The sequence below is a fragment of the Aquarana catesbeiana genome, linkage group LG06, assembly GCF_042186555.1.
Source record: "Aquarana catesbeiana isolate 2022-GZ linkage group LG06, ASM4218655v1, whole genome shotgun sequence".
Lineage (NCBI taxonomy): Eukaryota > Metazoa > Chordata > Amphibia > Anura > Ranidae > Aquarana > Aquarana catesbeiana.
Genome location: NC_133329.1, coordinates 132,633,108 through 132,650,987, shown reverse-complemented (window position 1 = coordinate 132,650,987; position 17,880 = coordinate 132,633,108). Strand labels below are relative to the sequence as shown.

The 17,880-nt window shown below is 48.7% G+C and overlaps 1 protein-coding gene across 1 annotated transcript in view; it reads right to left on the bottom strand.

The window, feature by feature from the left end:
- The window catches only part of ADAP1 (ArfGAP with dual PH domains 1), a 387,735-nt gene extending 378,666 nt beyond the window's left edge, over positions 1–9,069 (bottom strand). Inside the window, exon 1 of the mRNA XM_073636836.1 lies at positions 8,742–9,069. Coding sequence (XP_073492937.1) covers positions 8,742–8,826 — 85 coding nt within the window. The 5' untranslated portion in view covers positions 8,827–9,069. The remainder of the gene's footprint in view (positions 1–8,741) is intronic.
- Between the last annotated feature and the right edge of the window lie 8,811 nt (positions 9,070–17,880).

Genomic DNA, 17,880 nt, shown 5'->3' with positions numbered 1-17,880 from the left:
ACAAAGTGGCACATAATTGTGAAGTGGGAGGAAAATGATAAATGGTTTTCAACATTTTTTACAAATAAATATCCGAAGAGTGTGGCATGCATTTGTATTCAGCCCCCTTTAGGGGCCTTTCACACTGCGTCGGCGGTAAAGCGCCGCTATTGTTAGCGACGCTTTACCGTCGGTATGCGGCCGCTAGCGGGGGTGGTTTTACCCCCCTGCTAGTGGCCGAGGAAGGGTTAAAACCACCGCAAAGCTTTGCCGGCGGTATAGCCGCGCCGTCCCATTGATTTCAATGTGAAGGAGCGGTATACACACCGCTCCTTCACCGCTCCGAAGATGCTGCTAGCAGGACTTTTTTTCCCGTCCTGCTAGCGCACCGCTCCAGTGTGAAAGCCCTCGGGGCTTTCACACTGGAATTAAAGCAGCGGCACTTTGGGTCGGTTTGCAGGCGCTATTAGCGCAATAGCGCCTGCAAACCGCCCCAGTGTGAAAGGACCCTTATGCTGATACCCCAAACTAAAATCTAGTGCAACCAATTGCCTTCAGAAGTAATTAGTAAATAGAGTCCACTTGTTTGTAATTTATTTAACCACTTCAGCCCCGGACCATTTGGCTGGCAAAAGACCAGAGCACTTTTTGCGATTTGGCACTGTGTTGCTTTAACTGACAATTGCGCGGTCGTGCGACGTGGCTTCCAAACAAAATTGACATCCTTTTTTCCCCACAAATACAGCTTTCTTTTGGTGGTATTTGATCACCTCTGCAGTTTTTATATTTTGGCTATAAACAAGAAAATAGCGACAATTTTGAAAAAAAAAAGCAGTATTTTTTACTATAATAATTATCCCCAAAAAATATATAAAAAAACATTTTCTTCCCTCAGTTTAGGCCAATATGTATTCTTCTACATATTTTTGGTTAAAAAAAAAAATTGCAATAAGCGTTTGGTTTCCGCAAAAGTTATAGCGTTTACAAAATAGGGGATAGTTTTATGGCATTTTTTAAAAATGTTATTTTTTTTACTATTAATGGCGGCGATCAGCTTTTTTTTTTTTTTTTTTTTTTTTTTTTTTATCGTGACTGCGACATGGTGGACAGATCAGATTTTGCCGATAGTTTGGGACCATTCACATTTATACAGCGATCAGTGCGATTAAAAATGTATTGATTACTGTGTAAATGTGACTGGCAGTGAAGGGGTTAACCACTAGGGGGCGCTGTAGGGGTTAAGTGTGTCCTAAGGAGTGATTCTAACTGTGGGGGGGCTGGGCTATGTGTGACATGACACTGATCACCGCTCCCGATTACAGGGAGCGGTGATCAGTGTCACTAGGCAGAACGGGGAAATGCTTGTTTACATCAGCATTTCCCTGTTCTTCCTCTCCGTGAGAAGATCGCGGGCCTCCCCGCGGACATAGAGTCCATGGGACCTGTGATCACACTCGCGGAGCTCGCAGTGCGCCCGCAAGCCGCTTCTTAAAGGGCAACGTACAGGTACGTTAATATGCCTGTAAGTGCTCTTCTGCCGACGTATATTGGCGTGAGCCGGTTGGCAAGCGGTTAAATATACATACAGTCATTCTGTAAAGCCCTCAGAGGTTTGTTAGAGAACCTTAGTGAACAAACAGCGTCATGAAGGCCAAGGAAGACACCAGACAGATCGGGGATAAAGATGTGGAGAAGTTTAAAGCAGGGTTAGGTTATAGAAAAATTTCCCAAACTTTGAACATCTCACGGAGCAATGTTCAATCCATCATCCAAAAATGGAAAGATTATGGCACAACTGCAAACCTACCAAGACATGGCCGTCCACCTAAACTGACAGGCCAGGCAAGGAGAGCATTAATTGGAGAAGCAGCCAAGAGGCCCATGGTAACTCTGGAGGAGCTGCAGAGATCCACAGCTCTGGTGGGAGAATCTGTCCACAGGACAACTATTAGTGCACTCCACAAAGCTGGCCTTTATAGAAGAGTGGCAAGAAGAAAGCCATAAGAAGTCCCGTTTTCAGTTTGCGAGAAGCCATGTGGGGGACACAGCAAACATGTGGAAGAAGATGCTCTGATCAGATGAGACCAAAATTGAACTTCATGGCCTAAAAGCAAAACGCTGTGTGTGGCAGAAAACTAACACTGCACATCACCCTGAACACACCATCCCCACCGTGAAACATGGTGGTGGCAGAATCATGTTGTAGTGATGCTTTTCTTCAGCAGGGACAGGGAAGCTGGTCAGAGTTGATGGGAAGGTGCATGGAGCCAAATACAGGGCAATATTAAAGAAAACCTGTTAAGAGTCTGCAAAAGACTTGAGACTGGGGCGGAGGTTCACCTTCCAGCAGGACAAAGACCCTAAACATACAGCCAGAGCTACAATAGAATGGTTTAGAATTAGATCAAAACCTATTCATGTGTTAGAATGGCCCAGTCAAAGTCCAGACCTGGATCCAACTGAGAATCTGTGGCAAGATTTGAAAATTGCTGTTCACAGATGCTCTCCATCCAATCTGACAGAGCTTGAGCAAAGAAGAATGGGCAAAAATGGCACTCTAGATGTTCGAAGCTGGTAGAGACATCCCAAAAAGACTTGCAGCTGTAATTGCAGTAAAAGGTGGTTCTACAAAGTATTGACTCAGGGGGGCTGAATATAAATGAATACATATTTATTTGTAAAACATTTTGAAAACCATTTATCATTTTCCTTCCACGTCACAATTATGTGCCACTTTGTATTGGTCTATCACATAAAATCCCAATAAAATACATTTACATTTATGGTTGGAACATGACAAAATGTGGAAAACTTCAAGGGGTAAGAATACTTTTTCAAGACACCTTATGTTATTCAATGAGGCTTCTTTGACTGGTATGTGATTATTTACATCTCCCTTAAGCTAGATTCACTATATAACACCTGTGCTAAATGAATCTGAAAGCTACATCAAGCATTGCTGATTACCTGCTATTTATCGATATACTAAGAGAAGAGTCCCAAAAGTAGTGAACAGCAGTACTTCTATGAATATTCCGGCAATGAAGAAGTTAGGACAGCCATCTCTAATTTTCAGGGACAAAGTAGTACATCTTCTAAAGATCTATTCCTGGATTATTTTTATCTCTGGAGCTGTCCATGGTTTTCCACACCGAGGGGTCAAACTCACTAAGAGATACTGCGTAAATCTTTGCCTTAAAATAACTCATGCGGTATTTATGTCAGAAGCAAGCAATTCACTAAAAAAACATGCGCCAATTCCCACGTACGTAATTATTTTTTTTTTTTTTTATTTTGACGTATTTAAAGGCATTTTTTATACCTTAATTTTACTGCAGACCGGATCTCCAGCTGCAGTGGGAAGTAAAACATGTGGCATTGGTATCCCTACCACTCCTAAATGTGACAGTTCCAGATCAAAGATGCTGGTTGTCGGGGAGCTGACACTCCTCTCAGAATTCCCATCTGACAGGTGGATGTAAACTTAGGGGTGGGGACAAGGTTTAAATGAGTTTTAAGGGCACCCAACTCCAAAAAAGACAAAAATAAAAGTGGGGTGAGGTCCCCCCTCCGTGTGCTGCAGAAATCTCCCTGCACTAAGTCTGGCTGCATCCATTTTAACTGTGGGCAGCTGAAGCTGCTGTCTGTTCACTTCCTGGATTTGCACGGACACACACCTCCAGCTCTGCATCTTTCATTGGCCCACTTATGACTCATCCCCCATCCCTTCCTGGCAAACTCTCAGGAGAGTGTGAGAGAGAGCTGTGAATGATGTCATAAGCCTAGGCTAATGAGGAAGAGGAAGTGGGCTCTATAAAAGGTATTTACTGGCAGAAAAAAAATGTTTTACTATCCAAAGTTAAAACAACAAGGGCAGAAGATTTAATAGATGGAAAGTTGAAAAAATGACTGAAGGTCCGCTTTAAGAAGGGACATGCCCATATTAGACCAATGACATCACACAGGTGACCCCATCCCTTTGTTTACCTTAACAGCAGGGACCCAGAGATGTCATTCGGTGTGAGGGAAAAGCCAGAATCATCTACATGTTCCCGCTGCTAAAGTAATCAAAGGGGTGGGGAATCGGAGATGTCATGATCGACAGTTCAGTAGGGGTGCTATGTACCCCTTACATATTCATATGGGGGCAGTATATCTGGGGGCCTCCTTATTGCTGAAGTGGGCTTCCAGAATTGATAAACTCCCACCGGGTAATGGTTGTGGGGGTGAGAGCCTTGTCCTCATTATCATGGGGACAATGTGCTGGGCCAGGGAGAATCCCATCCTGGCAAGGGGGGTGCACTCATTCTCCCACTTTTCTGGTCTGCTAGGCTACATGCTTGGATAAGGGTCTAATATGAAATTTAGGGGGGGTGGACCTCATGCCATTTTTTTTTTTTTTTTTTTTTGCCATTGGGTCCCCCTAAAATACATACCAGACCCAAAGGCTTAGTATGGATTGTGGAAGAGCCCCCATATCATTTTCTTTCTAAATATCCTTGCTCCTCTCCTTACATTCACCTGTAAGCCAGGAATCTCCGGCTGACAGGTGAAAGTGCTGGGAAGGGATGAGTCATCAGATGGTAAAATGCCAGCAGGTGCGGGCTCACCGACAACCAGCATGCCTGAGCTAGAACTGTCACATTTAGCAGTGGTAGGAATATCATTGATAAAAATTTCAACTCCTAATTATTAAAGTTGTAAAATAGTGAGTGGCTGGACCACAAGATAATTAACAAATGTATTTTTTTAATGCGTTAACTTTAAATGTAATATCACATTTTCTACTGCAGGTAATTACTGCATTTGCAAAATTTACCCTTATTGAATTGACACTTTACATACGGAATGATATATTTTATATAAAAACATGAATATCTGACCCGCCCACTATGTAGTTCATCAATTAGCGTAGTGGGAGGACGTGGGAGTCCCGAACTGACCCGCCCACTATGTAGTTCATCCATTAGCGTAGTGAGAGGACGCGGGAGTCCCGAACTGACCCGCCCACTATGTAGTTCATCCATTAGCGTAGTGGGAGGACGCAGGAGTCCCGAACTGACCCGCCCACTATGTAGTTCATCCATTAGCGTAGTGGGAGGACGCGGGAGTCCCGAACTGACCCGCCCACTATGTAGTTCATCCATTAGTGTAGTGGGAGGAGTTCAACATTAAAGCAGAACTGAAAGTGGTGTTCCACCCAAAAAAAAAAATAAAATAAAATGCAAGAATGTGCCTAAAAATAATAATAATAAAAAAAAAAAATTTGGACTTTTTTTTTTTTTTTTTTTTACTCGCCTCCTAAATGACTGTTGCTAGGGGGTCCCTCGTAATTTGCCTCCTTCAGTGCCTGGGCTGGTGACATCACTTCCCCTCGGCGCAGGAAGGGCTCAGCTCTGCCCCCTCCCTCTTGTCAATCATCTGGGACACATTACAGGTCCCAGATGACTGAGCGGTCAATCGCAGCGCCGCTCGCGCATGCGCAGTGAGTGCCCGGCTGTGAAGCCACAGGTGAGCGCCCACAGTTGCAATGCCGGCGCCGCCGAACAGAGGGGGAGACGAGTGGGGCTTCGATCCCCGCATCACTGGACCCTGGGACAGGTAAGTGTCCGATTATTAAAAGTCAGCAGCTGCAGTATTTGTAGCTGCTGACTTTTAATTTTTTTTTTTTTTTTTTTAAATGGGAACTCCTCTTGAAGTCTCCTCTCTAATGGTCCTGGTCCCTCACTGGTGCTGGTGTCTTCTCTATGTATGCCAGTTTTCAGGCATCTCAGCGGGCCGGCTCGGGATGATGATAACCCCTCTGCATGTGCAGGTGTTAGTCATTCGGGGCACACAGGGATGGGCCCAATGCTGTAAGCTGAGTTGTGCATGCGCAGCTCAGTTTACATGATATAGAAGACTGCAAGCAGGCAGGCAGCAGTATTTTATCCCATCCACAAAACTATCTGCCTGGAGTTTGCATATTCTCCTTGTGCCTGTATTGGTTTCCCTCAGGTACTCCGGTTTCCTTCCACACTCAAAAAGACATGGGGGTAGGTTAATTTTCTCCTGTCTAAATTGGCCCTACTAAGTGTATGTATGAATGTGAGTTAGGGACCTTAGATTGTAAGCTCCTTGAAGAAAGGGACAAACGTGAATGTACAATATATAAATGCTGCGTAAACTGGTGGTGTATACAAGTACCTGTAATAAATAAATACATACAAGACAGAGACATTGCATGTCTCTTCTGTGATAACCACCTACCTGCTCACAGTTTTTTGTATAAGAAGACTTCAGTTCTGTTTTAAAGCTGAACTCCGGAAACCAGACAAAATCAACCCTTTCAGTGCCCCCCTCCCCCCAGTCCTACAAGGGTTATGCTACCTACCCTCTCTCCAGTGATGTCCTTCTAACCAACCCTTCGGGTTAATGCATTCTCTGCATGGCATGGGAATAGGTGCAGCTACCCCCCCCCCCAACAACATATCTGAGCCTGATCTCCATCCAGTACTTGAGAGAAGCAACCCTCTTTGCTCTCTCTCCCTCCTCACTGGATTCAGTAAGCGTAGCAGGAGCCATTGGCTCCTGCTGCTGTCAATCAAATCCAGTGACAAGGGAACGAGGGGTGGGGCCAAGTTGCACTTTGTATGTCAGTAGATGCACACAGCGTGGCTCAGGGGCGAGCCTACATGAGCAAGTGGCTTGCTAGGGGGGTACTTGAAGGCAGGAGGAGCCAAGAGTACCGGTTGGGGACCCCAGAAGAGGAGATTCGGGCTGCTCTGTGCAAAACCATTATACAGAGCAGGTAAGTATACCATGTTTGTTATTAAAGAAAAGTCTTTAATATCACTTTAAAGAGTCCTTCCGCTTTTGTTGAGAAAAAAAAAACATTCCCCTCTCGGTGATCTATGTACATTGCAAGCATTTTACAAAACTCTGTTGCAGATTCCTACCTTTTGTTATTCTGAAGAAAAAGCTATTTGTTCGTCTTTGTCCATGTGTAGAGTGAATCTAATGGGAGTGATTTTATCATTAAAGTGGTTCTAAAGGCTCCAGATTTTTTCCCTTCGTGCATTCTATGCATGAAGGAAACACACCTCCTCTGTGCAGCAGTCCCCCTAATACTTACCTGAGCCCCATCTCGATCCAGCGATGTGCACAAAAGCCTCGGCTCTCCGTGGACTCTCTCTCCCTCTTCATTGGCTGACTCCGCTGTCAATCCCAGCTCTCTGCTGACATCACAGAAATCAGTCCAGGCATCGCGTCATCACGACAAAGTCTGGATCTGCCAGGTGCCTGGACTGATAGCCGTCTCAGCCTCTCACCGAGCCACTGACAGCCTGAGACACCCAATCTCCGCCCCTCCACAACTCAGCGCTCCAGTGAGTGCAGGGTGGCAGAGCAGAGAGCTGCTGATTGACGGTCAGCAGCTCTCTGCTTGGGGAGATGAGAAAACAGAGCCATTGGCAGTGTTTGAATGCTCGGTTCCCAGTGCAGAGGCGCCGGAGGACATCCACCTAGGTAAGTATGAAACTGGGTAAAAAAATAAAAAATACTTCTCTTTTAATATTCCTTTAACAATCAGAAGCTGCACTTGCAGAGCTCTAATGAAGAAAGTGGCAGGGTCTGCATTCCTTTAGACGTGATTTCCCTTTGGGACTATCTCACCATAAATTACATTTTTGTTGCAGGGGATGCCTGAAATCTGACTTGGTGCAGACTTCTGGGGAAATCAGTGAGCCAATCACACAAGCAGGAAATGACATATCTGAGGGGGGGAGGGGGGCATTCTATACACCATCTGTGTACAGAACACCTCCGTGTTGCCGTATTACATTTTAGAGTAAATTACAGAGCTGTAGATTGAAAAAGAAAAGGTCATTTTTTATTAACATTCAATTACAAGATGACTTGTGTCGCAATTGTATACAATATATTATTTTTATTCTATTTGCTTTTTCTCCCACAAAAGTGGAGTTACCCTTTAACCCTACACGGCACATGAGGAGGCAAGCTTGCAACCGCGGCGGAGAGCACCTTAGACTGGCCAAACATAACCTAATTGCCCAATATTTGTACAATCTTCTTTACAGATTTCCCAAAACTGTAATCTAAAGGCACATTCAATGTGGATGAAGTCAGGCTGGTCCTTCTAGTCATAGTTGATGGCAGATCTAAAGAATTCTGTATAGTGTATGGTCATGTTTTAGGTGAGTCGTTAGTGCTGGACCTCTCTCAGGGATGGATAAGGTAAGTATCGCTGCATCCCTAGACCAAGGATCATTATGCCATTACTGGACCTCCAGCTGTTGCAAAACTACAAGTCCCATCATGCCTCTGCCTCTGGGTGTCATGCTTGTGGCTGTCAGTCTTGCTATGCCTCATGGGACTTGTAGTTCTGCAACAGCTGGAGGTCCACTAATTGCATATCCCTTAACCCTTGCCGTATGAGTGTCTCATTCCCGGAGCCCAAGTTCTCATTTATATGATGTGACTGTGACACTGTATGATGATAATATTAGATTACAGGTATTGTCAGCTATGTTTTTATTTTGCAGCCTAATAAGAAGGTGCTGAGCCTCCACCCTCACCTGCAAAGTGTCTCTGGGAATTCAATGAACATGTCACCAACTATAGCACAGGGTCCCCTGATCAGCCAATCACACTCCAGCTAGCATTGTCCAAGTGCAGGTGTGGGAAGATGAATGAATGCTGTGATTGGCTGGTAGCAGAGGGGGGGCCGCCCAATCAGACAATGGAGAAGGTGAGGGTCTTACCTGGAGCTCCACAGTCAGCACACACAGTATTGCCAGGTTTCTGGGCCAGCTCCAGCAGGGCTCTCTTGTTCCTTTCTTCCGCCATAGTGTAGATCTGTGTCCTTTTATCTTCCTCTTATCTCCTCACCCTCCTCACACACACAGGGAGCCAGCAGGGGGGATTCACGTGCTTCTCATGGCTGCAGGTGCCTGCTCCGTCTATACAGCACTCTTCTGCTCCTCTCCACACTCCGCTCCTCCTTTCTCTCCCATTCAAACTGGACTCGGCTTCTTTTTTTTGTTGCAAACCAATGACTTATTCTGGTTCCGCATTCCTCCAAATATTAAGAAAGTAATGTGCTGATGTGCTGCTCACGGGCGCCTCCCGCTGTCCGCTTTGGGGTAGTGCAGGCGCCGGACTCCCGGTAACTGTCAGGAGCTCATTGACATCATTGTTATTCCCTTATAAGGAGCGGGGACTTCCCAGACACCCCCAGTGACAGGGTGTCCGATCACTGGGAGTTCCCTTCCTCCCCTGTCAAAAATATTTTGAGGTCAAGTTATTGAATGAGGATAAAGAACAAAAAAAGAAAAAAAAAAAACAGGTGCAGCAAGATTTTATTTTTTTTGTCCAAGAGAATGTAAACTAAAAAATAAATCCTAGAAAAACTTTAACCACTTCAATACAGGGTACTTTCTCCCCTTCCTGACCAGGCCAATTTTCAGCTTTCAGTGCTGTCACTTTTTAAATGACAATTGCGCGGTCATACTACGCTGTACCCAAACTAAATTTTTATCATTTTGTTCCCACAAATAGAGCTTTCTTTTGGTGGTATTTGATCACCTCGGCAGTTTTTATTTTTTGCTAAACAAATAAAAAAAGACCGAAAATTTTGAAAAAAAAGAGTTTTTCTTTGTTTTGTTATAAAATTTTGTAAATAAGTTTTTTTTCCCCTTCACTGATGTGCACTGATAAGGTGGCACTTATGAGGTGGCACTGATAGGTGGCACTGATAGGCGGCACTGATGGACACTGATAAGCGGCACTGAAAGGCTGCACTGATGGGTACTTATGGGTGGCACTGATAGAAAGCACCGCTGGGCACTGATAGGCGGCACTGATGGATTTAACTGATAGGCATCACTGGTGGCACTGGCAGGCATTTTTCTTTGGCACTGATTGGCAGCTGTCTGGGCACTGATTGGCATTTCCCTGGTGGTCTAAGGTGGCATACCTGGTGGTCCAGTGTGGTGGCCATCTCTGGTGGTCCTGGCGGCATCCAGGTGGTCCTGGGTAGGCATCCAAGGGGGGCTGTGCTGATAAACAATCAGCACAGACCCCCCCCCTGTCAGGAGAGCAGCCAATCGGCTCTCCTCTACTCACGTCTATCAGACACGAGCGAGGAAAAGCCGATCAACGGCTCTTCCTGTTTACATCGTGATCAGCTGTGATTGGACACAGCTGATCACATGGTAAAGAGTTTCCTTCAGAGACTCTTTATCTAGATCGGAGTTGCGGTGTGTAAGACTGACATGCTGCAACAACGATCGCCACAATGCGCGCCCCAGGGGCGCGTAGCGGCTTGATATCCTGAAAGACGCCATATGACGTCTGGTCAGGATATCACAACCACTTTGCCGACGTATTTTTCTTATATAGCGGGCGGCAAGTGGTTAAGGGCCGAGCCTCTTTCTGAGATTTTGTGTTTACAAGTTAAAAAGTTTTTTCCTGGTGCCTCCATGGCAGCATACCTGTGACAAGCTTCTCCCTCAGGACCAGTGAATATTATAAAAGGAAATGATTAGTGCACTCCCAGCATTCTCCTTTTTTTCCCCTCATAGTCAGTGAATGGTGGTCAAACATCCCTTACCTCTGCATTCCCTATTCTTGGGCAGCTAAATGTGCTAATAAGATAGGGAGTCCCTTCGATGGGTCTTTAGGGACAGCAGTTGTCTCTTAACTAAGAGCTCCTATCTGCACTTATATACTGGCATTTGTTCAAGCCTGCAGCAGACAGGGCAGATCCAAAGTTTAATCTCGGGAGGGGCACTGCCAAAATGTTTGCGGGCAATTTGTTGGGGCAATGGCTGGTGTTGACGCTTCAATCATCACGGCACCATGGTTAATATGGTGTCAGGATGGTTGAAGTGCATTATTTATACCATTCTGTAATATAAATTGAAATAGTTCAACTCACCATAATGCAGAATCAGTGGGAGCCCTGAGCGTGTCACTTGCCACCAGATGGGGATTGTCACTTGCTACGTCACCTGTTATCAGATGCAGATTGCCATTTGCCAGTGGCCAGTTCGCTTCTCGGCCTTTTGGCTAAGATCAAGTGTAGTATCGACTTTAGCCCTTAGGGGTGTCTCTGCTTCACAGCTAGGACGTTGAGAACCACTTACATCTATCCAAGCTAATTGGTCCTTGTGGGGTACCCTCTGCTCGGCCTGGTAGGATCGTTGATTAAATTCAGCTTCACCTACTTGCTGCTATTGGGTTAGAAGCTTAGCCCCCACAGGGAACGAGATTGCGGTCTTCCCTCCTCCCCCACTCCGCATTACTACCTCCGGGCAGTAGATGCTAGAGCCTTTGTAAAGGCTACAAAAAGAGCGAAGACGTCGAGGAACCAGAAGGAAGCCGCCTAAGAACACCTGAAGCGACATCCAACTCCTTGACGATGGGGAAGAGCGAAAAGAAGACCGGAAAAGAGAAGAAGAACCCCGTTCCAGCCACTTCTTCCGAGCCCGGGAATGCCGCTGCCTCAACCCCCGCCCCTACCCCTACCGGCACCAGCCGACCAGAACCAGCCAAGCCAGACCAGCCTGCAGACGGGCTCCCAGCTTTGGAGCCATGGATGAAGCAGACGGTAGTGCTGCAGCTGAAGGAGGTGGACGGAAGAGTCCCCGACATGACCCCGGAGATCTTCGGAAAGAAGATGATCCTGGAACAGGGGTTCAGCAAAGCGGAGACACTTTCTGTGCAGGCCTTCACAAGAGGTATATTCTTTATAACTTTTGTGTCGTTTCAGGTCTGCAGAAGATACTGGGAGATGGTGAAGACCAGTGGCCCTGAATCCCCTTTCCGGAAGTTCACTGCGAACTGCCCCATAACACGGGACGAAAAGCGGGTGACAGTGGCCATGAGGAACCCCCATACCAGTGGAAAGGACATAGCCACCTACCTCCAGAGGTTCTGCACCGTGGTGAAGGACCCGATCCAAATCTTCGATGCCAACGGCTTCTGGATAGGTAAGTGGTCTGTGCTCTGCAAACTAAGGAAAGACCCTTCGGGGGACATCCAGCACCTGCAGCCTTTCTTCTCCCTGGGATCCTCCGCAGGAATCCTTTTCTATCCCGGCATACCCTACAACTGTAACAAGTGCGGGCAGCCGGGACACATAGGTAAGGATTGTACAGAGCTTGCTTGCAAGTTCTGTAGGGTGACAGGCCACGAGACCAAGGACTGTCCGAGGTCCAAAGCCTGCAACCTTTGCGGATTGGCAGAGTCTTCAGACACTGCCCCCAGAGAACCCGGACCTACGCTGGAGCTGTAAGCCAGGGTAAGCCATCCGGGAGGAAGCTGCCAGAAAAACCGAAAGAACCTTGAAAGGCCAAAGGTAAGTCCACCCCCGCCCCTCCTGCCCCTACCCCTGCCCCTGCCCCATCCCCTACCTCCAGCACACCCCCACCCACCCCCTCTGTGCCGGAGGAACCCCTCCCCACCCCAACCTGTCCTCCCTGGAGGACTTCCCCACCCCCCCACCCCCCTCCACCCCCATCAGTGGCCCAAGAGGAAGCCGGAAACGTAAGCCAGAGAGCCCAACAGCTGAGGAACCCGCCACCTCCACCAAACGGCCCAACGGGGTCCAACGCGACAGCGATGGACCCGAGCAAGTAGTGGAGGACCTAGAGTCTGCAGGAGAGGAGGAGGAAGGGGAGGAGATCGTGGTCGACCCTGAGCATGACCCCCCCCCCCCCCCCAACGTCCACATCAGCCAGCAGATGATGGAGTCTGTCCTTGAGGAGCTGGGCCTGGCCCAGGACACAGGACAGGCAGAAGACGCAACGGAAGAGCCACCCCCCCCTCCGGGGAGGTAAGTTCGGACCCTTGTTAACTAGACCCTCATACCCTTCTTCATTATGGCTGAGATCTCAATCTTTTCCATTAATGTGAGGAGTATCAAGGATACATCTAGAAGGCAAGCGGTCCTGACCTTTCTTTCAAGTCAGCAGAGTGATGTCTACATGCTTCAGGAGTGCGCCCTTCCTCCCTTGAGGAGGTACACTCATCTGTCCTCCCAGTGGACCCTTGGTCCCTCCTACTGGTCCGGGGGTGGCGATTGCAAGTCTGCAGGAGTAGCCATTCTGGTCAGGGGTGGGCGCCTGAGCTAGTCTGTGGCCGTCTTTTGGTCATAGACGGCTCGTGGTGGAAGAGCCAGTTAGGCTCATCAACGTGTACGCCCCCCCAGACAAGAATGCGCGGCTGGAACTTTTCCAGACCCTGCGGACCCAACTCGTCACCACCAGAACAGTAGTGATCGGCGGTGATTTTAACTGTCCGATCGAGGAGGATGGGCGCAGCTCCAGCATATACGCAAAACTTGATGCTACTTCTAGGCTGCTCAGGGAGATGATCTCGGAGGCCTCCTTGCAGGACGCCGTGGGATCCATAGGGAAAGGGACCGTGAACTATTCGTGGTGCCGACCCGACGGATCTGTGCGTTCCAGGATTGACTTCGTGCTCACTTCAAGAACAGTCAAGCATCGTGAGTTCTCCATGGTCCCCTGCTTTTTCTCTGACCACAGGGCTATTCACTTTCGGGGTGACCTGGGCGAGGGCTTTGCCCGCGGACCGGGTTCCTGGAAGCTGAATAGCACCCTGCTGGAAAACGAGGAACTGATGGGGGAACTCCGGGAGGCCTATGCCACCTGGACGGGGGGAAAAGAGATTCTTCGGAAGGGTAAGTGACTGGTGGGAGTTTGTGAAGGTTAAGCTGCGTAGCTTCTTTCAGGCAAGGGGACGCCAGCGTGTGTGCGCCAGGAGGAGGGAACTCAGGAGACTGCAGCGTCAGTTGCAGTCCCTGCAGGACCTTCATCACTGCGGCTGGGACGTTAGGCAGGACCTGGAGGACACCAAGAAGAGCCTGAAAGGACACTTCGAGGAAGAATCCAGGCACATTGTCTTCCGTGCCAAGGTGGAGAATCTTGAGAAAGGTGAGAAGTGTAATTCTTTCTTTTTCAGGAAACTTCACTCAGGACACACACCCTTGTCAGAGCTGCGTGACGAGACCGGAACACTCCAGAAGGGGAAGAAGGCTGTGATGCAAGTGGTCAGCGACTACTACACCAACCTCTACTCCCCAAAAGAAACGCACACACAGGCGGCTGACAGGTTCCTGTCAGGTATCTCTAACCAAATTGATCCTGCAGGTTCATCAACCGTCAAAGCCCCCTTGGTGCTGGAGGAGCTGCACTCTGCCGCTAAATCCTTTAGGCGAGGCAGGACCCCGGGCTGCGATGGTCTCCCAGTTGAGGTCTATGTAGCACTGTGGGATCTCGTGGGCCCGGACCTGCTCGAGCTGTACGAGGAGATGGTGGTGGAGGGCAGAATGCCTCCGTCACTGAGGGAGGGGATGATCACGATTTTGTATAAGCGGAAGGGGGAGAGATCGGATCTTAAAAATTGGCGTCCAATCTCTCTTCTGAACGTGGACTACAAAATCCTCGCCAAGGTCCTGGCCAACAGGCTGAAGTCTTTCATCGGACAGATCATCCACCCGGATCAGACTTGCGGCATTCCTGGTCGCAGGATTGCGGACAGCCTTGCGCTTGTCCGGGACACGGTCCAGTACATTCATGGCCGCCGTGTGCACGCGGCCCTGGTCAGCCTTGACCAGGAGAAGGCCTTTGACTGTCTCCCATGAGTTCATGTGCAGAGCTCTGCGCAGGTTTGGTCTTGGGGAAATGTTTTGTTCATATGTAAATGTAATGTACACTGACATTTCTAGTTTGGTTCTGGTAAATGGCTGGAAAACTGACCCCTTTCCAATCTTGTCTGGGGTCAGACAAGGCTGCCCTCTCTCACCTCTGCTTTTTGTTTGTTGTATAGAGCTCTTCGCCCGAAGCATCAGACGGAACCCAGAGATCAGAGGGATCACCGCACCAGGACCAGACAGACGGGAGGTCAAGTGCTCACTCTACATGGACGACGTGACGGTGTTCTGTGCTGATCGGCGCTCCATCGACACACTCACCCAGACCTGTGAGGACTTCGGCCAAGCTTCAGGGGCAAAGGTCAACTGCGGGAAGTCAGAAGTCATGCTCTTCGGAAAGTGGTTCCTGCCTTCTTCTGCACCAATTCCTTTCAGCATCAAGACGGACTTCATCAAAATTCTTGGGGTCTGGTTTGGAGCTGAGGGCGCAGCCCTGAAGTCCTGGGAAGAAAGACTGTCAAAGATGCGACAGAAGTTTGGACTTTGGAGCCTCAGAGAACTCACCATCGAAGGAAAAACACTGGTACTCCGCAGCGAGATCCTCCCTGTGTTGCAGTACCTCGCCCAGACCTGGCCCCCTCGGGTTAACACCTGTAAGGCCATCACCAGGGCGGTGTTTCACTTCATCTGGAGCTCCAAAATGGACAGAGTGAAGTGGGCGGTTATGTTCAAGGAACCCCTCAAGGGCGGTAAGGGCGTGCCCGACATCGCTACACTATTGAGGGTGTGCTTTGCTTGTAACTGCATCTGCAGGACATTGGTGGACAGAACTGTGGACTCTGGTGGTAACTCTATGTCCCGTTTTTTCCTCCTGCCTCTATGGAGGACCCTTGGCTGGGACAAATGGGACAGCTCCATCCCCTACAACTGGGACACCCCTTGGTACTACTTGGACACCTTCAAGTTTATTAAGGAGCTGGGGCTACATGGAGTGAAGCCCGACTTGTGGAAGCCAAAAACTATCCACAAGTTGATCAGAGCATCGGACATTGTTGAGACTGTTCCAGGCCTCCCTTCAGCCACTTGTAAAGTGGTCTGGAGGAATGTTTCTTCAAAGAGACTCACCAACAGGCACAAAGATCTGGCATGGATGGCAATCCAAGGGGGGTTGCCACTCAGGACATTCATGCATGCCAGAAACCTGTGCAGATACAGGCACTGCCCCTTTTGCATCATCCAGGAGGAAACTGCTCTGCATGTTTTCTGGGAGTGCCCCTTTGCACAGGACCTGTTGAGGGCCCTGGAACCTGAACTCAAAGACTTTGTGCCACAGACTGCAATCACACACTTTGGTGTGTTGAACGGACTCTTCTGTGGAACTCATTCATAGGAGGACATAGACGGTGCCTGGCGGGTGCTGTGTTGCTTTAAGGACGCTTTATGGTGCGCCAGAAAGCGCCTCATCCACCAGCAGGAGAGGATGTCCATCGAGGACTGTCGCAGACTGGTTCACAGTCTGCTCAGAGACTATCACCTGATGGACTTCAAGGAGGAAGAGGAGGTCTGAAGATTTCCCCATCCCCCCCCCCCCTCTCCCCCGTGTATCCTTTGGCAGTTCAAATAAAGCTTCGGGCCTGTGAACTCTTTACTCCCTCCCCTGCCCCACCTTCTCCACCCCCCCCCCCCCCCATCACACCCGTTGCCCTTTTTGAATGTTATTTGACTGTATGACTGGACTTTTTGTGAAATGTTTTTTAAGTACTGCTTTCAGGGTAATGCGGCGTCATGCATGATGTGATGTTTCGGGGTATTACTACTCTGCACAACACATTGGGCATCATACCGCAGGATGAATGTAATTTATTTGTATGCTTGGCAATGTATTGTTATGTAGTGTATTTATGCGCTGCGTCGCAGTACAGATTGGAATGTACCCTGTTTAAGTATTTGTTTTTTGTATATTTTCTTGCAAAATAAAGTATACATTTTCAATCAAAAAATTTGCCAGTGGCCAGTGACAGTGTCCCTGTTGTTCCAGAGTGAGGGCGGGCAGTGAGATGATGTCATCTCTCTGCTGCCTGCGGCTGCACAGTAATGGCAGTCCTCTTTTAGATGCAGAAATGTGGTGATGCAGGGGGGTGGTGAGAGACAGTGGCGTCTCCAGCTTTCACATTTAGGGGGGGCATATATACACACATACACACACACACACACACACACACACACACACACACACAGTCTTGAAAAAGTATTTGTGGGCAGGACAGGGTGGATGCAGCCAGGTGGAGAGGAGAGGGTGAGAGCAGTCAGGTGGAAGGGAGGACAGGGTGGGAGCAGCCAGTGATAAGTTTCTGTCCCTCTATGGAAGTCTGCATCCCTGCACCCAATCACCCGGAGGTAAGTTCTTACCTTGGGGGATATATAGTAGAATTAGATCAGTGGCACTTTCTCTCTGGCTCCCTCGCCCGACAGCCTTGTGGTCCCTCTTCTCTCACGGTCCTCCTCTCCCCTCCTCCCACTCGGTATGTTGGTGGCTGCAGTGCACTCTCAGGGAATCGTCCGGAGCCTGCTGGTATCCGGGACTACATGTTCCATAATCCTCTTGGTGTTAGTTTCCCGGCCATTGGCCCTGAATGTAGCCAATAGGAGCGGGCATTGCCGGGTGAATGAGAGCTGCTTGGCTCAAGGAGGAGGAGGGGGGATGGAAATTGCCCGCAGCTGCGGCTCTGCCTGTGTCCCTTCACAGAGCCTGTCAGTTTTGGCACCGCTGCCCTGTGTCCTGATGAGGGGTCGGCATCAGCACAGCCTGCTCACTATTTTCTCAGGGGGGGCAATTGACCTCCCCCGGGATCCGTCCCTGGAAAGCAGCTATATCTATTTTTCACTTAGCCTTCCATTTCTCCCTTCTGTCATCCATTCTCTCTCGCTTTCCTTTCTTTGCGTTCCTCTCTCTCTTTTTCGCTTTCTTCCTCCCCCATCACCTTCCCCTCCTTGTGATGTCGTACCTTCATTGCTGGTTACTATAGTGAGCAGCGCACACCTCGCACCGGCTTTTCTGAGTCCCTCAGTATCTTCCTGCCTGCTCTGCGTATGCACAGACGTCAGGAGCAGGCTCATTTTTTAGAGGGTTGTATCTTCCACAAGATGTCCCTCCCCTCTCTATTGTTAATTACTGGGGGCTTTCAACATGGCATCCTGTTGTCATCTGTGGAGGTTGCCTATGC